The sequence below is a fragment of the Hydra viridissima genome, unplaced genomic scaffold (genome assembly GCF_058129835.1).
Source record: "Hydra viridissima isolate aposymbiotic clone 2 unplaced genomic scaffold, HvirCarnegie_v1 scaffold_13, whole genome shotgun sequence".
Lineage (NCBI taxonomy): Eukaryota > Metazoa > Cnidaria > Hydrozoa > Anthoathecata > Hydridae > Hydra > Hydra viridissima.
In genome coordinates, this window is record NW_028324312.1 from 10,079,737 (window position 1) to 10,103,256 (window position 23,520).

At 30.6% G+C, this 23,520-nt stretch overlaps 1 protein-coding gene across 2 annotated transcripts; it reads right to left on the bottom strand.

The window, feature by feature from the left end:
- Nucleotides 1-515: 515 nt before the first annotated feature.
- Nucleotides 516-13,669, bottom strand: LOC149880425 (uncharacterized). 2 transcript variants are annotated; one of them, XM_090071024.1, is made up of 6 exons: nucleotides 13,413-13,669; nucleotides 6,984-7,011; nucleotides 2,040-2,065; nucleotides 1,822-1,885; nucleotides 1,619-1,725; nucleotides 516-862 (listed from the first exon to the last, which is right to left on the bottom strand). In XM_090071024.1, exons 1-6 carry the CDS (start codon nucleotides 13,620-13,622, stop codon nucleotides 629-631), a joined length of 669 nt encoding a protein of 222 aa, XP_089927150.1. In that variant the 5' UTR covers nucleotides 13,623-13,669; the 3' UTR covers nucleotides 516-628. The 2 variants fall into 2 exon arrangements, with proteins under 2 accessions (XP_089927150.1, XP_089927151.1); XM_090071025.1 differs by lacking the exons at nucleotides 6,984-7,011; nucleotides 13,413-13,669 and adding an exon at nucleotides 6,411-6,550.
- Nucleotides 13,670-23,520: the final 9,851 nt, after the last annotated feature.

The window sequence follows — 23,520 nt, forward strand, 5'->3', positions numbered from 1 at the left end:
ATATATCGTTGCATTTTTATGCAAAGATTTGTTTTATTGCCAGATTATACGGAATGGGCATAAAAAACTTTTTTAAAAACTGATAGTGAAAAATGATTTTAAGTTAATAATTAAATAAAAAAAAAAAACATAAGGGAGAAAAGAACCAGGGTCACCAAAGTTAATGTCTTATAGATGAATACAACTGTATCAATGGTTATTAAAAAAATCATTTGTTATATAATCTAACTAATTAAAACTTATTAAATATTATATTAAGCCGCACAAAAAAAAGCAGTGAATAAAAAACATGCTTAAAACGTTAAAATAATGCATATCGTAAAATCTACTTTAAAAATCTTCATAAGAGTATTACGTTTTTTGTTCTCTTTTAAAAAAAAAAACGTAATACCCTTAATGTCTTAATGTCTTTAAGTTCTCATTAAAAATTAATTGTTAAAATTTAAAAAGTTAAAATTCATTGAAAAATTAAAATTCAAAAAGTAAAAATTCATTGAAGTCTTTAAGGAAAAAGTCTTAAGTCGAATTCAGTGAAATAGAAAAACAGTTTTTAAAACAAAACTGATACAAATAAAACATTCTAAAAATAACACATAAAATAATTTGAGGATCAAAAAGAAGTAAATTGTTACGATCCGATGTAATAGGCTGAGAAACTGGTGACTTTGTTTGAAACAAACCAACGAATTCCACTCCAGGGCATAAAAAGCGAAAAACGATCGCCTTTATTTGCATACGTCACTATGCTAATAGAACTCGTACTCAAAACAGAACTCCATGCTCTTGATGCTACAATATCGTTATTTTTTTTTAGATGATAGCTGATAAATTCAGGAATAGTTGTGTTCTTTTCTAAGCGCAGCTATGAGAAAGAATTAGATAGAAATAAAAAAAAAAAAAATACACAAAAAGTAAAAACTTAAAATGTCTTGCAGCATTTGAAGAAGCTTTTAGAAATCTTAGGGATATAAGAGATGAAATGTTGTGAACTGCAAAATCTTTTAATACTTAAACAAAAGTTGCGAAAAATGTTTTGAAAAGACAGCAGTCAGAAAAGCTCGGCAGTTTAAGAATATGCAAAACAAAATGATCTTGTATAACTTTGCTTTCACGAATGTTGCACAGATTGCGTCCATCCACTTGACGGTTTTGAATCCATTACAAGTTTATTATTTTTAAGAGATTAAGATCTAGATATTATAGAGCTCAGGAGTTGTGACTCATTACAAACATAGATTTACGATAGGAAATGGTACCAAACGCTTCAGATGCTTTTGCCAATATGAGATCTCCGTCAATAAAAGCTTAAACTTCTGTTTCAATACAAGTATTAAAATATAGTAATAGAGCATAAAAAAATAAGAGAGATAAAACCAGGAAGATTTGATCCTCTGAATACATTAACTTATATCCCAGAACTAAAAGACAAACTAAAGTAAAATGTTATAATAAGGAAAGAAAAAAACTAAACTTCAGGTAACCAGTAAAAAATGTTGAGTTATTGAGCATTAACTGTTAAAATCTGATTTTGTTCAGAACGATCAAAGTGAACTTTAAGTACGGAGACTACTTAATATTTTATACTTATTCAAACACAAAGCAATTTAAAATCAAATACCATAGCGTTCATTTGATAAAATCCTTCAACATACACTTCTATATAAGAATGGTTATACAACGAGATTGAGCCAGTTTTCTTTACAACTTTCCATACCGAGACGGCTTCTAAAAGTGAACGGCTCTATTTTAGACAATTACTGAGCTTTTTAATTTAAATTGATATTGGTGACTTGCATGCTTTTAATCTAACATGTCGCTTACCGTCAAAGTCGATTACTTTCAAGTTCAGTTCGTTTTTCGGACCAAGCACAATCACTTCTTGGATCTAAAAAGCGATGATTTATATATCAGTAGCCTTTTAAAGTTGGTACTGAAATGAAATGTTTGTGTGAACTTAAAAATACGCAAAAAACAGCAAAGACAAAAAGGTTTTTTATGAACAGAGATGGAAAATGAAGAGATTTAAAAATATATCTCACCCTTTTCTCATCTGTATTTTGCAAATCTAAAGTTAAGGAACAAAGTTATAAGAAGGATAAAGTTTTTTTTAAAGTTATTACTCTTAGTTTTAAAGTCTTTAATTTTCTTCATTTTCTTTTTCTTTAATTTACTCTCAACCCCTATGCTCTTTTAACATATAAGATATAAATATTATTTTAAGAAGAAGGTTGGATTGCCCATATCTTAGCTATTTTCATGCAACTTTGTTTTTTGTATTTTTGTTTATAATGGAAATTAAATTTGATATGAATATTAAATTTAGAGTATAAATCTTAATGTAAATTATCTTTGGTTTTTCTTAAAAACCATTTTATGTGCTGCTTTCTTTATTAATATTCAAAACTCATCATAGATTTAATATTTCTTCGATATTACATCTCTCTCTCTCCCTCATCTTTATATATATATGTATGTATATATATATATATATATATATATATATATATATATATATATATATATATATATATATAATAGTAATTCTAACAAAAATTCACGTTTATTTTTTTTCAAGTAGTCTTATTATGTTAAAAACTTTTTTCTTATATGTAACATTAACCATTTTGTTCATTTAAAGCGTAATTAAAAAAACAAAATTGCTGTTATAAGTAATCAAAGTAGAAAAAAATTTTTATTTTATTTGGTTGCTAATGTTTTGGAGGATAGTGTATATATATATTATTTTATGTTTCTTTTGACTTCAAAACAATACAGAAAAAATTTCATGAATGTATGTCTTAATTTAGTACTGCCCTCATCTATATTAAAATTTTAAATCGTTATGAATAAACGTTTAATGTGAGTATGGATATATTAGGCACAGAAAATACTAGAAGGTAATGGAAAGTTTTAAAAAAATCTATAAAATTCTAGAAGGTTCTGGAATCTCTATAAAACCTCTAGAAGTATCCCGAAGCTTCTAGAAAAACGTGGAAAACTTGAGAAGGTTCCGGGAAAATCTAGAAATCTCTTGAAGTTTTTGCTTTCATATAAATAGCATGCTTCACCAACTCGTTTCAATTTAGTTACAAAAATAAAGTTTTATAAGATCAAGTGCTGCGGCAATATAAATATTCAATTAGTTATAATTACCAGATCGAAAACAGTTATTCATTTATTTGATGAAACATCTGAAGATTTTTCTGAACGAGTTTTTCCAATTGCGACAAATGTTTTGAGGGGATGTTTTCATTTACACAAAACTAATAAAATGCCCAAGAAAGATGCTATTTCTGATATCGTGCAGAGAGTGTTGAGCATCCGGGATAAAACGCGTATCCCTGCGACTGAAAGAAGGGCTAGCATTATAATGTTGAAAGTATTTATTGACAAGTACAGAGAGGTTGAGAAGAATGGTAAATAATGAGGAGAGATTCAACGTGCAAAGGAAGCTGATTTTGTTAGCTCACATTATCCATCTTTGATATCGTACACATCAACGCTCATACTATGATCAGAATTGAAGAAGACAGGCGTTTCTTGCATGACCAGCGAACTAAATGTAAAACGGTAACGGGAACTGAAGACAAGACATTCGCAATAAAAAAGCAACGAGGTCAAAAGTGAAAGAGTAGGTCGCTTGAAAGATTTGCACCGGAAAAAGGAAAAGATGCTACTGTAATCCATAACCATGCTGAACTCTCAGTACCAAGCAGCAGTCAATCTTCGGAGAAGGAAGACGACAACCATTTCTTTCCAGTGCTGATGAAATCGACATCTTTTCTGCTAAAACGACGTTGCTTGAAAGCTATGGATGTTGTTTTGCTATTGATACCCCCTGCTCTTGATTGCACTTGAATAAGTGATAGACAGGCAGATCATGTTTTTGCTATAAAAAGAGTTGGTGATGGAGAAGCAAAGGATATTGCTTTGTCAAGGAGTAGCGTGCAAAGAGCTTGAAAAAATCAGAGATCAAAAATACAGCTGATATCAAAATAAGCTTCCACGCTTATGGTCCACTGGTAGTACGATTCAATGGGAAGTTACTCCCTGTAATAAATGGTAGTCCAGAGAAGGATGATCGTATCGCTTTCATTTGGGGGGAGGGGGGGAGAGAAAGGGGGGTTTTAAGTTAAATGAATAAACATGGAAAGTTGTTTCAAAGGCGATTGCAAATATTTTAAAGGATTGGCAATTGACAAAAAAGATTTCTGCCAAGATTTTCAATACAACTGCAGCATAAAGAGGCCACATTAATCGAACATGTGCGTTTCTTGAAAAAAAATTAAGTAAGAATCTGCTTTGGTTCGCGAGCAGACATCATATACTTAAGGTAATATGTGCAGAAGTCTTCAAAAAGATATTTTGGGGGAAGTGAAACTGGGCCATATGTGGTGCTTTTCAAGCGCAATAGCCAAGACACTTTTGGGCAAAAGTAAGACGGGCAGACTTATGTATATGCCACAATACTCGACTGGAGCAAAAATCTCTAGCCAATGAAAGAAGAAGTCGTCAGATTTTGTTCAAACATCCTCCAAATGAAAGACAACTCAAGATATTTGCCACGTGAAGATTACAGAGAACTTCTGACTCAATCTTATCAGATAATCAATATCGTGTTTATCCGAAAATCTATATTGCGTTTACAGATTGTATTGCATAAAACCAAAAATTTCTTAAAGTAGGTTTCGTACAGGAAAAAAAAAATTTTTCTAGCCTGGTTTTTTATCCGTTTACAATCTAAAACTTGTTTAAAATTTGCAGAAAATAATATTTTGCCAGATGGAATTCTATTTCCGACTTTCAAAAGCCAGACATGAAAAAGTAGTTGCTTCGCCCCTCGTGGAAGTTGTGCGAAGTAATCATCTCCTCTTGTTTTTCTTCATTCCTAAAGACGTTGAAAAAAGTTGCAACATCTTTGAGCACAAAGGCTCTCAGAATGAAAAACATTTTAAAAAAACAACAACTTGTTAAACATAAGTCAGGATCAGGAAGGACATCTTTAGTTGCTATACCCAAGCTTGCCCTTGCTTTCAAAAGATTGACAGTAGCCCAATCAGGTTAATGAGAAGAAAGAGAAAGGATCACAATGTGTTTGAAGCAAAGTTGAAAATGGTTTCAAGAGGTACCTTGGTGTCAAACAATTCTCCAAAGCCAAAAGTTTCTTTATATTAACTGACTTAAGGTACTCGGACTGGAATGTTCCTGAAAGCTTTCTCATTCGCAGTAGAAAAAAAACTCCAAATTTGTGTTTCTCCGACGAAAAATATTTCACCATTGATTTGCTCTGGTTATGGTTTTTAGACTAATTGGAGTCTAAAGAGTAAAAATGCTACCTGTCTTTCAGTCTAAATGACAAATAAATTAGCATAAAAGCTTTCATCGTTTCTTCATCATCATCATCACATCATCATTATCATTATCATCATCATCATCATCATCATCATCATCATCATCATCATCATCATCATCATCATCACATCATCATTATCATTATCATCATCATCATCATCATCATCATTATCATCATCATTATCATCATCATCATCATCATCACCATCATCATCATCATCATCACATCATCATTATCATTATCATCATCATCATCATCATTATCATCATCATTATCATCATCATCATCATCATCATCATCATCATCATCATTATCATCATCATTATCATCATCATCATCATCATCATCATCATCATCATCATCATCATCACATCATCATTATCATTATCATCATCATCATCATCATTATCATCATCATTATCCTCATCATCATCATCATCATCATCATCATCATTCTCATCATCATCATCATCATACTTGAGAATGGATGATATATAGTATCGGAACCAATACCCATTGTTGTCTTTCCCTGACCCATAACAAGTCCTCTTTGTTCGAGATGGGGCTCCTTGTCAAACGTGAAAGACTGTGCAAACCTGACTTGGTATGACCATGAAATATGGTCAATACATACTTTTACACCCTTTTATCATCTCATTTGAATCCTCTCAATTTCTTAATGTAGGCATACATTTAGGTAAGGGCCATTATTGTGGAAATCCAAATATAAACTAAAATGCAATTAGTATGCTACTGTTCAAAGTTTCAGCACAGAAGTTAAACTCTGATATCAGCTGATGATGGCTAAAATGATTTAATATTTTAAAATATTTTTTTCTGTAATATCATTTTTGAAAAAATTTCATTCGGCGAACGATTTTGAAAAAAATTTTAAAAAATGGTAAAATAATGTTCTTTTTTTAGCGACGCCGTCGGTATGGTAAAGAAGGTGAACAAACTTTGCGATTTCTGCACTACACAACTGTCTTCAAAAAAATGTTTCTCAAATCGTGAATTTTTGATTGTTTATAAGAAAATATATTTTTTAGCAACTCACAGTTTGAGTCCCGAAAACTGACTACAAAATACTCGCCATTATCCACCATTGTAAAAACTTTTTTTTTCTAACCATTATCATTTAAAAATTGCTGCAGTTTTCTTTTGACTTTTGTTCCAATAACAGATTTGAATTTTGAACAACAAATAAAATGTTTTTTTCTAAAAAATTACCGCTTTGTTGATTTTTCGAATCTCTTTTTTTCCTATAAGTAGTTTGTTTTTCGCTTTGTGCAAATAAGACATTTCCATGTAAAATAATATTCCACTGGTTCAAAGAACGTTATCTACATCGATTAATATAGCTTCATATGTTTATTTATTTTTATTTTTTTTTTACTTATTAAAAAATCAGTTAACATCTCCATTTTTTTGTTTTGTTATATTTTAAAGTTTAGAATATTAAAAGATAAATTAAGCAAATAAGTAAGATAATTATGATATCATTTGTATTTCAATAAATTAATTTAAAATTACATCGCATAAATATTAAAACATTTTCATGACAAACATTTAGCAGATTGAGTTTGAACAATATTTTCTGAAGAAAGAAACTCGCTGCTTTGAACCTTACCTTGTACTTGTTTCTGTGCTTTTTGATTCTAAAACAAAATGTAATACCTTTTGAAAAGGAAAACTTGTTTGTCTCGCAAAATATCAAAAATGGTGTTCGTAATATTTTTGAAGGAAATTCATTCTATAGGGTGTTGATGAAAAGTTCACTGAAGATTTAAATAATATCATTTGAAAATGAAAAAAATAAAAGGTAACAATATTAAGAGTTTTTACTTACTTTAAAATAAAAATTTATTTTATTTATTTGGGATATGCAAAAAACTTTGTCGTTTACTTTTAGTTCTGCTTAATTTTTTTTCAAAAAATTAGTTTAAATATACTAGTCTTAATTAAAAAAAAAGTTTATTATAATTGATGACTTTCATTTAAGTTTTGGATACCATCCCTCTGAAGTAATATTGATTTGGATTTTCAACCTGTAAACGATATTTATCTTGCCTGTAATCGATAGTAAGCTCACTTGAGCATTCTCTATAAGAGAATGTTTAAGTAAGCGAAACTTATTATATTTTGATGGCACTAAGATAGGTGAATAAGCAGTGTTCAATATTTTTATCTTGTGTTTCCATAGCAACGTGTAGTTGAGTATAATCATGTAGCAACATAACTTTTCGCTTTCCTTACACCTGGTCCGTTTCCAATTTTGAAGAATACCTCGGTCAAAAGTGTTCATTTTTGAGAATAAATTTGAAGAGCAATACCTTAGGTTCCAATAAATCAAAATATAATTTAGCTTTCTTATCCCTCCAAACTCAAAACATCACTTTATTAAAGTTGTAGTCCTTTTTGGAATCAGATTTGTTGTTTGACCACGACTTATCTATTGTTTTTTATATATGGGTTATCAAAATAGATCCATTATTCATCATCAGCAACTATTTTACATTAAAAAATTGTTTTTAAACTTTTTAGATAGGAAATTTATTGTTTAATCGTTAGACCATATTTCTTTTGCTCAACACATACGGAAGCCATTAAACATATTTTTAAAACTTTTCCTAATTTATGCAAACGCCATGATATGGTTAACTGATGAATAATAATGGTGATGATGATGATGATGATGATGATGATGATGATGATGATGATGATGATGATGATGATGATGATGATGATGATGATGATGATGATGATGATGATGATGATGATGATGATGATGATGATGATGATGATGATGATGAAAACTTTGCAAACTATATTTGATTAACTCTACTTCTAGAGCACCACTTCAATTAACAGAACAAATTCGATTGGTAGCTGTAACAGCATTTCTCCCTTGTCAAAACTCATAAACCATACAGTGTTTTAAATGAAATTTTTCTACTTCCATTGTGTTAATGAAAATGTTTCAAAAATTATAAATCATGTTCACTTAAAGTAAATAGTCATAGTAAAGAAGAAAAAACTCTCTTTCAAATCCTTTATAATACATAATGCTAACATTTTAGTTTGGATAGTTAACTTAAAAGTTTGATGATTACGCTTTTCCATACTCCTATTTTATGAATTTGAATAACTGTGGTCAGAATTCAATTGGTTAATTTTGTTGGTACTGATTTTTATCAATCATTACCAACAAAATTAACCAATTGAATTCTGACCACAGTTATTCAAATAATAACATCAAAAATCAACATACTTTTGTTTGTAAGAGGTCTAAAAGCAATGTAAGCCGGAAATCTCCGAAAATGATTTTAAATAGGGCCCTAAAAACTTAATTGCGGTACACATATACTAAACTTATAAAGGACTTTTTTTTTTTGGATTATTAATGCTTATGGCTGTTTAAAAAAACTGATTAAAGTAGCTATGTTTTATTTCTTATAAAACATAAGAGTTGAAGAAGAGGACAAATTTACAAAATGAAAAATTAGTTTAAAGAAAAGTATTGCAGTTTAAATGCTGTGGTTTTGATTATCACTGTATTTTAATTATGTTATAATTTGAAATGTTGCGAAACTGAAACAATTATATATTTATACGTGTAATTGTAAGTTTTTCGAACTTTTACAACATTTTACGAACTATTAGCAGTGGGAAATTACGCGGACAAAAATCAGAAAAGTCTTCGAAATTTGAATTTGAAATTTTCATTTAATTGAGAACCTTTTAAAATAGAAAAACTGAAAATTTTGAGAGATTTTACTGGAAAGTCTAAATTTGACAATTTTTCCAAATATATAGTTCGAAGTCATTAAATTTTAACTGAAATGGAGTTTTAAAAAAAATTGCTGAAGTTTTTTATTATGGTCTCTTCTAGAACCTTCTAGATTTACCATAAGATTCCAAGATGTTATCTTTTCTAGAAATTTCTATTATACTATAAATATGAAGTTTATATTATTTTTGTTTAACATGAGTCTTTGTGTTTTCCTACTTATATTTTTATACCGATAATAAAAGTCTCCGATGTCTAATCCAATCGATAAGTGATCGAAAGCTGGTCAAGCCTATATTCATTTATTCACAAACAAAGCACTTCGCCAAGTCAACCGAATCAACGTTTATGATAAAATTGCTCAAAATCTCCAAGTCGAGGGACATTTCATAAAACTCGAACTCAACAATGGAGCTCCAGCAAGTTTTATCACCTGTATTTTATGGCAAAGTTTGGGTAAAGCACATCTTTAATCGTCGGATTTACAATTCAAGCCACCAAGCAAGCACAAACTTCCAGTTCTAGGGAAAGTTCAGTTATCAGTTAAAACTTTAACACCTTTTTGCAAGATCTGTCTCCACGTAACTTCTGTTCCGGACTAAATCTTATTGGCTGATCAGGCATTTAGCTAGTAAATCTTTAAGTTGACGAAAAGATTTAGAAATCATTAGGGATTAGTGTTGATAAGGTCTTCGATTATCTCAAACCTGACGCAGATTTCCAACAAAGGTGCAGTGATCTATGTTCTGAGTCTCCAGGCCTATTTAAACCAAAATACTGTTCTTCTTCAGCTACATCTTTCATTTATTATCACTTCAGCACCGGGTTACTTTCAAGAAACAATGAATAAATTGAAAAGTGATCTACTTGGTGAGGCTATCTATCTTGATAATATTCTCGTCAGCGGCAACGACGCAGCCAATCTCATTTCCAATTTGCGTGGTCTTCTACGAGGCCTTGGCGAAAACGGATTACACTGTTGCCTAGAAAGATGTATTTTCGCTAGTTCTTCAATTGAATATCTAGGCCATTTGTTATCTTATGAAGGCATTGCCAAAGGTCAAAAAGTTGATGCAGCAGCAGTCAGCTTTTGAAGTTGTGAAACAGCTGTTAGCATCTGATTTAGTTCTGACTCACTTCGATCCTTCAAAACCGTTAGAAACGGCAACAGACGCCTCAGCAGTTGGTTTTGGTGCCATATTGTTTCATCGATTTACAGATGGCTCTGATCGTCCAGTAGCAAATTTTTCAAAGATTTTGAATTATTGTCTACCCCGCAACAGTGAAGCTCACAAAAAAGCATTGGTAATAATTTTTGGCTTCAAAAATTTTTATCAAAATCTTTTTGATCGTCGTTTCACCATCGCTAAGTTGATCACAAACAACTATTGGCTCTGTTTTGTCCAACAAAGGCTACTCCGCGTATGGGTGGCTCGATGGGCTTTAACTCTTGACAAATACAAATACCCAATCGGGTTTAGTAAGATGGCTGAACACGGCAACGCTGACGCTCTCAGACTATTACCGGTTGACCATAATCTCAACTTCAATGGGGAGGAAATTAGTGAGAAAAACCTAATGATTTGTAATGTGAAAATCGATCAAAGAAATCGAACCTACCTCCTAAGAATGCTTTTAAAGAATTTTTTATGGTCTACCGCCGAGCTTCTTCAGCAAATGGATTGTCCCCTAGAGAATAACTAAATGGCAGACAAATTCGAACACAAATAGATTGCCTTTTGTCATTCCCTGTTTACTCATAACAATCAAATCAATCTATGGACTCTTCCGAAGTTGTATAGCTTTCAATTGGAGGTTTGGTTTATGCATGATACTTTAGCTCAAATAATGATAACGGTTTAAAATGGATGACTGCTATTGTCACTGAAGTATGCGGTCCTCGATCTGTCGAGTCAAGACAGAGTCTGATGGTCTTGTCTGGCATCGTCATATTGAACAACCTTTTCATCGCCACAACTCAGATAAAAGAACAGAATCAATAATAATGCACCCCACTGTGTTAACATGTGAACCTACTGGTCAAGATAACACACTAATCAAACCAAGACGGTTTAGTCAATTCAAGGCAAGGAATAATCAAAACGCTCGCTCTCCGTAAAGACAAGCTCGCGAGGAGATGTTATGGTCTATTCTAGAACTTTCTAGATTTACATCAACATTTGAGAGTAATCAATATCTTTTCTAGAACATTCCATCACACTGTAAATATTAAGTTTATATTGTTTTTGTTCAATATATGTGTTTATGTGTATTCGTGTACATATTCTTACATCGAAAATGAAAAAGTTTAATAAAAGTAAACTTCCTTTTGCATTTGTTAATTACAAAAATATAGCAATTATATCGCCCATTTTTTACAGATATTATCTCAAATGTGTCTCTAATCAAAATCTCCAATGATCTTCGTCCGCCTTTTTCCGCCATATTGAATTTTATAATTCAATACCTATATCAATGTTACTATCCCAAATGTGAAGCTATCTTTTAAGGTAAGTTAGCTTTTAAGAATTCCAAAGTACCTTAAAAATTAAGTTTACTACCTTTTACATAAGTTCTCACTATATCAAGTCTTATATCGTTGATGTTAAAAATGCCTGTTTAGGTACCTGATAATAAAAAATGAATTATTAACCTATCTTTCATATGAAACGAGAGAAAGTTGTAATTTTCAATCATAAGTGTTGGTAAATTGTTGGTGAACATTGCAATTATTTTTCAAAGAAAGAACATTATTGGTCTCTTCCACTTCAAAACTACTGTAGTAGAAAATATTGAATCAGTAAAAAAATTGTAGATATTGAATCAATAATGAAAATACTTTCATTGAAAGTACAAATTAGTGAAAGTAAAAGAGACTAAATTGCGATGTTATGTAGACGTTACTCTGCGTTTACGAGGGATTTTAATCATTAAAAAGATAGATCATATACCCATCATTCAGCTTCTATGGATTAAGAATTCTTCGTTAAAGATTTCATCGAAGAACAAACATCGACATCAATGGAGACATCAGGATGCATGAAGCGTTGACAGCCGAAGAAAGTTTTTAAATGCTTACATAAAGACAGCAACCAAGGAATGTCAGAAAAGACAAAAAAAAAGAAAGAGATCTTAAATATGAATCAGTTGAGAAATCTTTACTGCACACCCACAGAAAAGCTTTCAAAGAAACAATTTTTAGCTTGGTAAAAGTATAATCGATTTTTATCAAAAGGAAATTCAAAAGAATTATGCCACAAACTGTCAAAAAGCGAGCGGATTCTCGCCTTTTTCCAAGTTGGCCAACCGCTACAAACGCGATGGATCATTCCATACCACCCAATGAAGGCAATTAAACTTAGTGAAACAAATGTTAAAGTAAAATTGCAAGGTTTGATGGAAAACACTGCTTAAAGTATTGTTGGGATGAAAAGAGCTGAAGTACGGGAACAATTGCAGCTTAAAATATGGAAGGTTCAAAAACATCTACAACAGCAATATAATCAAGGGAAGAAATTGATTCAAGAAAGAATGAGACAGGAATTCGGAGTGATAGAGGACGTACCGAGAGCAGGTGAACCAGGCGTTAGTACAACCGATAATGTTTCAGGAACTGTATTTTCCGGCCAAAAAAAACTGAGTGTTGTGTTAGAAGTAGTTGAGGAGTTGGTTCTTAGATTTAGAAAAATAAGTTGATTACAATCAACGGCCAGAGTTTAATTGACCCCGATAAACTTAATGAATTCTGTAGAGACATGTACGAACTGTAATTAGACCTCTTTTCTACAATTTGAATCGTGCAGATAAAACAATGTTTTTAACAATGAAATTATGTATTATGCAACTAAGTGTTATTATAAGGTTGAATTTTAAAAAGAAACCTCTTTTTTAGTGTGTAGAATATCTTTCTATCTATTTTGAACTCTGGAATTAAAATCATTTCAAAATTTTCTAAAAAAGTTTTCCAATCACGCATCCACGTAGAAACGGAAGAAATATTGGTTGTCCAGATTTTACAGTTTTTAAGAAGTAATTACGAATTAGTAGAAAATTTTAGGACTTCTACACAGAAGCAATAACCAGAAAGATTTTTCAAAATTTGGTGCTAAATTTCAGAGGGAGTATAGCAGTTAAAAGGTTTTTTTTTATGAGAAAATATCAATATATATATATATGCTTTCAAAAAACATCAAAAACTCGCTGATTTAACAATCTTTTGATATTTTTCCGCATAGTTTTGTGCGGAATGTTTCCGATAAGTTTACTTACTTTGAGTTGTCTTGTATCATCATCTCTTTCCTCATGGTTTTGATTTTGCAGATCTAGCAAATATTGCTTTATTTCGTTGGATTTTAGCTGCAAATGCCCGACCCACACACAAATGAGAATTTGCAATAGCATAATTATTAGCATGTGCGCTTTAGTGCTGCATATTGTAACGTTTTTGGGTTTTGTGCTTTCTTTGAACAAAGGTTCCATCGCGTGCAGTACCTTACCAATCAAAAATTAAAAGTAAAAGTAAAAGTAAAAGTAAAAGCTAGATTATAGATCTTTTTATCTAACAAATGTAAAATCCTTATTTCATAGAATTCTTAAAATACCTAGAATTTATTATTAGAACTCTTAAAATAGCTAGAATTTCTCAGAACTCTTATAATCGCAGTTTTTATTTAGCTCACATTGTTTATCAATATTTGGAGTGTAAACATTCGGATTAAAGGGGATTACGAAAGTCTTCTAGTATGTAACAATTTTGTGCGTGTAAAAACATTCCATTTATCGATGTTTGGATGCGATGCCCATCCATTTGATGTTTTATGTGATCCAGGAAAAATCCATCTTTTAATAGCAGTTTAAAGTATTTTATCAGATAATTTAACAAAGAATGTTCTTCCGAAGTGATGCTAAATTCCGCAGAATACTCAATGAGTTTTACGAACTCGTCCAAGATGGTATTTTCTGTGATAAAACTCTAATTCGTCTTTTTCTACCTAAATATGTTAGCCGGTACCGGCTATAATTACTTATTTTACAAAACTTTTTCTCAACTTATTGTTCACAAAGCTCCATAAAAAAGTTAAATCAATCATTTACAGTGTTTTTGAGGTCAACTTTTGCTTTGCTCGCGATGTCTTTTTGTTTATAATAAACCGCAAACCCGTAGATTCTCTGTATAATTTGTTTCGCTGAAAGATGACTTCAGGTGAAAAAATTATTAGTTGTTATGCTGAACTTTTTTGGAATTAAAAAATGTTGCTTTTTTTTTAGGATAAAAATCCAATTTCATGCAAAACAGAAAGAAGTATTGCTTTGATTAGTTTCAAGAAAACTTATTTCTGAAAGAAGCTTATGCTGAGTACAGTACCTACTCATATTTTTTGTGTGTCTAAAATGCAATACAAGCAATCGCAACTAAATTTTTTTGTTATATAATTTACATATTATTACATACAAAGCATATTAAGAAACTAAATACTTGGTGGCGAGTCTTTTTGACTCTACAAGAGCTTTCTCATGCCTGGGCATACTATTTATGCACATTGAGTTAAATGCTTTAACTTCAAGATCTCAAACCCATACATCAATCAGTAGTTCTGTAAGCTTCTGTTTACTCGTTATCATTTCCGCACTTATTTTTCGCTTTATCAGCTCCCACAGATTTTCAATAGGATCCATATCTGGAGAATTGCCAGGCCAATCAAGAACCTCGATACACTCATTAGCAAGAAATGTCTTTATGGATTTTGCAGTATGGCATGGATCACCATCTTGCATAAAAACTATTTTTTCACTATTAGGAAACCACTCTTGCATCTGTGGAATCAGAGTGGAATCATAATGTTTAATAGTATTTAAAGTATTTTACCAATACTTTAAATACTGTTAAACATTATTGATGTTTAATAGTATTTAAAGTATTAGTAAAATCAATTGGGGTAAGATATTTATACAAAAGCGTCTTTTGAAAACTTGTAATAATAAAATATTATTTGTTTAAGTTTCAGGAGAGAATAAATGGAAAATCTACCTTATTCCAGTCATCCTGAGAAAAAGAAGAATGTTTTTTAGCCCAAGCAAGACGTTATTTAATCATCGTAGTGGTAAGTTTTGGTTTCTTCAGTGGATTTCTGCACTTGAATCCTAATTCGTAACTTCGCCTTCTTAAAGATCCAAGTGAAATATTGATTCCTTGGTCCTTCAAAACGCTTTTCAGCTTTATTGCTGGCATCTTACGATTTTGCTCAATAACTTTTTTGATCTTTCTATCATCTCTAGCACTTGTTATTCGTTTTCGGCCACAGCAGCCTGTTCGCTGTGCTTCTATTTTGACCCCCATTTTGAGTTTAGAATTTATTCTTCTAACTGTAGCCTGTGAGACTTTGAAAATTTTTGCATTATTTTTTTGACTGTGATTTGTTTCTTGCAGAAGAACAGCTATTTTAGCTAATTTACGTGGGGAAACATTATTAATTATCATATTACTCATTGTTAATCTTAAAACCACAACAACATTTGATAAGTTATTACATGACAGGAATACTTTAAAAAAACACTTAAAAACAACTGAAATTTCATTATTTGAGTTTTTAAGACAGTCTACAATAATTTAGACATTTAATTTGAACATATAAAGACATATAATTTGAGTTATGAAAGATAAAAACAACTGAATGTTTTTAATTTTATATTATTAAAATTTACCATACTTTTTATAAAGTTGAAAATATTGTTTAAAAGTATATATATTTCATAAATGTTTCTAATCTAAAAAAAAAAAATGAATGACAGGAAGTTGTATTACATATAAATGATAAAAAGTAAACAGCAATAACCCCTACCCTATCAAAGAAAATCCAAAAAAGTAACAAAATCTTTAATTTTTTTTTTGAGTCTAATAATTTTAGTAGGTACTGTATATCCTAAAGCTTGTTGTAGATTGGTTCATAAGATGTGGTCATTTTGATGTAAGAGGAAGAAAAAAACTATTTGTGACGCTTTTTATGACCCTTTTTGTACGCGTCACATAAGAGTTCTCATGAGTCGAGTAGGGTTTGCTACAGTTATTTTGTATAGTAAAAAAAAAGTTCTGGTCTTTATGGTTAGATTATTATTGATATTTTACATTTCAAAATTATACTGAACGTTTGTTCATCTGAGGTTTAATATTTTACTTTTTACAATTTACATTCCTGCAAGTAGAAAGCTACTTTGAAAGTGCTTGCGTTATATGCAACAGCCGCGTTTTTTAGCGCCTCTATATAGTTTGAGCTATGCTCTCCAACTTTTCTCATTCGTAAAAACTAATTGAAATCCTGATGAATGGATTCTAGAGCTTTTTTGGTCCAGTAACCTAAGCCTATAAAATATAAGAAGTACAAAAGAAATACAAGTTTATTTAATAAATATTCCTAATAATTTATGCAAATTTTAGAAGTGTTACATATTAACTTATGCAAATGATACAATTGTTGAAATAGAGAATTTAATTACTAATATTATGTATTATTTTTTGCTAAATTTAAAAATTATTTATCATACCGAAGACTCCACCTTTCATGTGGATGAATTCGATAATATGTTGCTCAACTATGTGTACCTTCAAATGAATTGAAGCCCTTAGATTTCTATAGCTCGTAGAGAACTCCTCTAAATCATTGACATATGTGGAGCTTAATGATTTTCCGAACCAACAGTTGACTATTTTTTTAAAATCTCTAAGTACCTTGATGTATTTGGCAGAGGAAACTTTAAGACTAGTCTCCTGAAAAAACAGTTCTAAGCTGTCTATGTTTTTAAGCAACTTACTGCAAGCATTGCCTTCCAAACGATGTTGCCCTTAGTAGGACACTCTGCAGACGTTTATCTTAGACAGATATTGTTTAAGAAACTGTAACCCACACTACTTGTTATCAAATAAGTTTTTTTAAACTTTTGCCTACAACACCTAATAGTATATGCAGACCAGGAATATTTACAAGTTCTAGTATTTTTTTGTTTTTCTCACCTGTTAATAAAAGGGAATTAACAACATTTGTGTACTTTTTTTAAATTTGCATCATTAGCCATTGATTGGTCGTAAAATCTACACAAACATTCTACATTATAATGATCAGCATTTTGAAAGTCAGGAGATGACGTCATGACGTCAGGGTGCTTTGATGTTACAGTTTGTTTCCAACCATTTGAAGTGAAACCTTTCGATCTTCAGATACTGTGTAATCAAAGGATGAAATGTTGAACTTATCCAAAATTAAGCGCAAATTCTGGTATATTTTGCTTAATAAAGGCAAAATGGCTAATATAAAATTTTTGTGGACGCTTGAATCTTGAAAATTTTTGCACGCATATCCGTCACACTAGCTCAGTTTCCCTGTAATTTTATGATTTTTTAACTCTGGTTTTAGGATTTTTGACAGTTTAACTTTAAGGAATCCCTGCCCTCCATCTACATCTAGTTTGACATCAACATCTTTTGTTCCTTGACTTCTTTGATGAAGTACCATTGCTACAAGCTCTTCAATGTCATTGCAATACATAATAGGAGTATCTTTTTCTACCAACTAAACATCCATAAAAAATCAAAATGAATGATACAAATTGTAATCTAGCTATCAAAAAATATTTTTTATGGTAATAGTTTACATACCTATTTGTTTTTATTTAATTCTTATTGCAGTGGGAGTTTATCACAATTAAATAATTTTCCAACCGTTTTATTGTTCTTAATTAGTTTAACATTGAAACCAGATTCCACACTTTTCCGTCCTGCCTTACTTCTCAGAAATTGTGCAACTTCAATCATGTTGCGATTACTTAGAAATCATAATGAAGTTATTACAAAAATTGGCTTTAAACTCATAAAAAATTTTTTTTAAAAGTATTTTTAAGCAACAAAAACTTACCTTGAATGTAGTTTTAATTAAAGTTTGTTCAATTTTACTAAAAAAAAGAAAGGTTTCTTTACCTCAATCTTTCCAAAAGAGACAGTGAGTTGCTTTGGATGAAAAGTTTTCAAAGTTAAGGTGCTCCCTGTGTTATTTGTCTGAAATCTTTAATAGAACTAGACAGAACTTTTCCTTGCGTTGTTGGGGATGTTGATTTTACAATGGCAGTCAAATTCTTTTGTCTTTCTAATTTCATACAGGGATGTGGAATTCCTTGTCCCACTTGTTCATAGCAATCTTGACAAGTTAGTCTTTCTGCAAATTTATTTGAAACATATTCAGCGCTTTGATAAACAAGTTTTCCCGACACACATTCAACCATAGGGGCAAATATTTTTTCCATTTTTGACTTGCACCCTATTTCAAAAATAAAACAGTCACATTTTATCCCTCTAATAACTCTGGTATTCAGGTCTAAATTTTAAATCATATGTATAGCAACTGTAATAACTAGAAAAACGTAATTTAATTTTAACTAAAGAAAATTAAACATCAATATAGTTATAATTACCTTCATAAGACGGCCGCATAGTGAAATAAGAATCAGTCCCTGCAAACTTTTGTCTACATTTCGAGCAAAGAATGGCAGGAAGTTTTGGGTTATCAGCTAAATAATCTTTTCTTAACATATTTTTGATAAGGTTTGAGTAGTTATTTTTCTTTTTATTTAGATTTAAATAAGTTGTTTCAGCATTATTTATTGGTCTTAAATCCTTGTCTTGCCTGAAGCAGCAAAATGCAAAACCTTTTTAAAAAAATCACCATGTTCTTTTGCATATTTAGGCATTTTAAATGAATGCTTCAAATAAAAACTTCTGATGTATATTAATAATATTGGCATGATATATCGGTCGTATCAATCAAATGTCAATAAAATGGCCACAGACATGCTTAAGGTTCGTATGTCAATATGCAATATGTTCGTATGTTAACTATATGCAACTGCTAGCTTTTACTAATTGTTAATAATTAAAGGTTGGTTTGCTTTGTTTTTATTTCAATAAAAATGTAAATAGAAAGTAATAAAAAATTACATATCTGTCTGTAAGTTTCAATATTGAACAAACAATTTTTAATACTTTGAAAAAAAATTGATTAATATATCACAAAAACTTATGAAAATATAAATACAGGGACAGGGGCATGATTTTATGGTCTTCGAAACGATCCCCAAAGTCCCTCCTAGGGTAAGGTTCGTAAAACCCTTTTTCAACTTTTTGCTTGTTTTATGTTAAACTATTTCAAAATTTATCGACAGATTTCAATTTACATCAAAAAAAAAAAAATTCGTTTAAAAGTTAAGACCATTTAAATTTAATTCAGGGGGTAATTAAAGGTAATTTTAAGGCTTGCATGGTTATAAATCTGAAACGAAAAGAGATTTTTTAATAAAATTTAAAATCTGTCAATGAACTTTGATCTCGTTTATGAAAGAACAAAAAAAAAAGTTTTTACGATTAAAGGAGACGTAGTTCTTGGAGAGGAACAGTTAGGGGTCGGGTCGGGGCGGGTTGGTTTAGCTCCAATTACCCTACTTTTTTGCAAGTTATCCTCATTCGACACCAGTAACAACATACTAGAAATATGAGTATGCCCCATGCCTCTTAGTTACCTTGAACAACAAATTTTCTGTGCACTGTTCTAAAATATATGATTTTTTTCCAGGCCCCGACTAAAAAAAGCTGTTGTTTATATTTTTTGAATGAGGATATGTTTTCTAATGATAATCAAAAAAATTTCTGGGGATGTGTTGCAAGGTTTTAGAGCATGTTCCATTGCACCGTGAATATCTAACGTCAAATATCTGACATTTATTCGACTTAAGATTTTGTCAGCTTGCGTCATCGATGAAAGTCTAATTGGATTCCAATGTTAGATTGAAGCCGGGTGCCCACTGGGCGGTTATTTGTGCATTATTAATTTTTAAAAGAAACGCGTCATTTAAGCAATAAGTTGCCTTCCCTGGAAGTCGATTGCCTCCAAGTTAAACTCTTCACTCGGACCAACTACAATCACTTCGTGTATCTAAAATGGGAAAATTATTTTTCAAGAACTTTCAATTGAGATTTTTTTAAAGAAAGCATAAACAATTAAGTCATAGCGAGTTAACAAAAAGTGTTCTCTGTTAAACAAAAGATGCCATAAAAAGGTTTGAAAGCTCACACACTCGTTTCAAGAAAATTTTAAAATATGTAAAGGTTCAAATAATGAAATTAAGGCTTCATCTGCACTTATAAAGTTAATTTGAAAATTAATCAACATAATTTGTAACTTTTACGTAGATAAGCTTAAGATGACTATCATATACTTTTTTCTTTTGGATGTCATTGGATTTCCAAAGATTCTCAATAGAATAATTAAGAGAATAAATATCATACAGTTTACAAGTCATATTTACAGATCATTAATTCTAGCTGCAATATTTCATTGTGCATAAATGCTAATAATTTAGGAAGTAGATAAAAAGAAAGAAAATGTTTCAATTGCTAGCTTAGTGGTTAAGGCGGCGTTCTCCTCAGAGTCACTATTATGTCACCATGGCGTTTCCAAAAATTAGAACCCTAAGTTCTATGAACTATACCACTGTTTACAATCAAAAAGTTAGATTAAATTAGGGGAACGGTTTGTTTGGTAACAGATTGGTCAACTGTGCAGAGCATTTGAAATTTTTCTTTTTTATCTAACTGTCGTAAATTTTAAATACAGCTGACTTTTTAAAATCATTGAAATTATAAATTTGCGAACCACTTGTAGTTTTTAAAAATTGCCAATGGTCTGCAAATTGAAAGTTGAACACCATTAGAATTATTTCGGTTAAAAAAATTATCTCTACTATTTGTCTGCACCAATCGCTTTTACTTTCCGTTTACCAAAATTTGATCATGAAAAAAATATGCTTCTTGTAGAGATATATTTTTCTTTATTTTTTTAAATCTTTTCATCTGAATATTGAGGCAAAAAATTTTACAACAAATAGAAAATTGCCATCAATAAAAACTTATTAAAATCTACTGTGAAGAAATTCTGAATAGGTGATTGGTTTACTGTATTTCACGTAAAAATTTTCATTATTGGTGGTGTCAATAATTGGTAAAAATTGAAAATCATCACCAAGTTTAAAGTTAATATTGCAAGATATTGTGATGAGGGAGAATTGAATTAACAGGAATGATTTGAATTGACGTTCACACAATAACTCATCAATTTGCCATATAAATAAATGATAAAGATAAAAAAAATTTTAAAAACAACTGGGAAAAGACGTACACTCGAAGACTAATTAACCTTCCATTTAAATAATTGAAAATGCGGAGAGAAGAATAAGTTAGCAACAACGATCGGGAAAAGACGTACACATTCAACCCACCATATAAATGACGAATAAGTATCGCAACCAAAAACAACCATAAACTATAAAAAGTTCAAAAAAAAAGTTTTTGACTGAAAGATTGGAAGAAGACAGAGAGGAGAAGGAGTTCTAAAGATAGGTAAAAAGAGAATAATTTAAAGAGAAATAAAAAAAAAAAGTTTAAAAGAGAAGTAAAAAGAGAAAAAGAAGAACTAATTTTTGATAAACAGAAGAAGTAATAGCTAAACAGAAGTCAGAAGAAATATTGATTAAAGTAAACAGAAGTTTTGGCCGTTTCAGATAAAGAATAAGAGGAAAAAGAAATATTCGTGAAAAAAAAATATTATAAAAAGAGGAGTAATTGGTAAAAACAGTATTGAACACTACCAGTAGAGTATGAGAGTGTTTTTTGTATTTTATAAATGTCATCAATGAATAAGTGTTAACGTTTATTGAGATATATTATATGATAGAATATATTAAGGACGGTAAGCACAACCTTAACCTTTTAACAATTAAACCTTGTCCTTTCCTAACCAAGTTATCTCCAGACCCTCAACCTTAACCCCAACCTCCTCAAACCTCCCACAAAACCTTCATACCCATACCTCCTTGACCTTAACACTTCATATGCCACTAACATACTGATAAAATGCATAATAACACCGTCCTAACAGTATTCATTGGCTCTCAATATATTTCTTTTGAATAGGTTGGCTTATGCCGCGCTTATACACTCAACACGCTCAAATAAAATTTTCAATATAAATGATTACATATAACGATTTTATGTTGTAAATCCTAAAATGTCTTGCTAGCTTCAACAAGAGTTATTTTAATCGAAGAATGAATAATATTGTTCAATTATTTGGCTAGGTCAAACGAAACGCTTTTATGCACATGAGTTTAATTAGTGCTAAAGAATTTCCGCATTTCTTCTTTTATCCCATGATTACCTCTTTCCATCACACTCGATTTTTCTTTATTTTCGGTAGATCAAATCTTTTACAATACGTTGTATATCTCTATTATAAATTTCTCTACCATTATCAACCCAAATTTTATATGGGTTTACTTCCTTGATTAAAGTCTTATAGACTTTATTTCTACAGTCTTACTACAGTCTTATTTACTACAACCATATTTACAAGTTTCATCTCTAAGAAGAATCAACCAGCTGTATTTGGAGAAAATATCAATGACTGCCAACAAATACCTTTGTTAATTTTCGAGAATGCTCCCATATCAACAAGGTAGGCAGCCAATATTTCATTAATACAGTTTAATATAATTTTTATTTTCCACAATTTGTTTTTACTTGTTTATTTACTCCATTAGCCAGTTGAGATGATTCTTTGCACGACATTCTTTTTTTTTTTGGTGGGGTGTTTTTTTTTGAAGATAAAGTGGATAGGTCTCACTCACTAAATAACTCCATTCAAAACCTCATCTTTGATCCAATAATCTTTTCAAGAATAGACTTATCTAACTTTTGTCTTAATGAAGGATTTTTAATACTATCCATTTTTTCAAATATTTGTTAATCACATACATTATTGATTCTTATCAATTTAGCTTCAACCTCATGAGTAATATCTCTGTAAAAATTCCATTTCGTGGATTAAACTGTTAGCACCTGTATACAATAGCTTGGCTTTATCTGCATATATTTTTTCATATAACTATAATGAAAGTTAAACATTAAAATCTTGCTATTATCAAGAATACACCAATGTAAGATTACTGGTTTGTTAAATACTAGATTTGTCTTTTTCATGTATATATTGCAACAATTTTATGAATGATATCACAATGTTTAAGTTTGGTTTGACTTTAACTTCATCATTAGCTAATCTTTATAGTAATTATTCTTTATAGTAATAACGATGTCATCAACAACACACCAAAACATAATGACAAGTCCTTAGTTTTTTCAGCTGATATTATATATTTTCTATGAAGATAAATCTCCAAGAAGTTGTGATTTTTTTTTGCAGATTTTTCAATAGCCTGATTAGTTATCCAAAACATATTTTTTGGTTGAAGTCTTGTTCTTACTTGACGAGGATTTACAGAGAGCGGC

Bases quoted from the DNA above. Each gene is read 5' to 3' on its own strand.
- LOC149880425 (XM_090071024.1), bottom strand. From the start codon at position 13,622: ATGGAACCTTTGTTCAAAGAAAGCACAAAACCCAAAAACGTTACAATA. The intron at 2,066-6,983 runs GTAAGGTTCAAA...CCTTAACTTTAG, and splicing joins AGCACAGAAACAAGTACAAG to ATTTGCAAAATACAGATGAG. The intron at 863-1,618 runs GTATTTGATTTT...TCTTTCTCATAG, and splicing joins TTTATCAAATGAACGCTATG to CTGCGCTTAGAAAAGAACAC.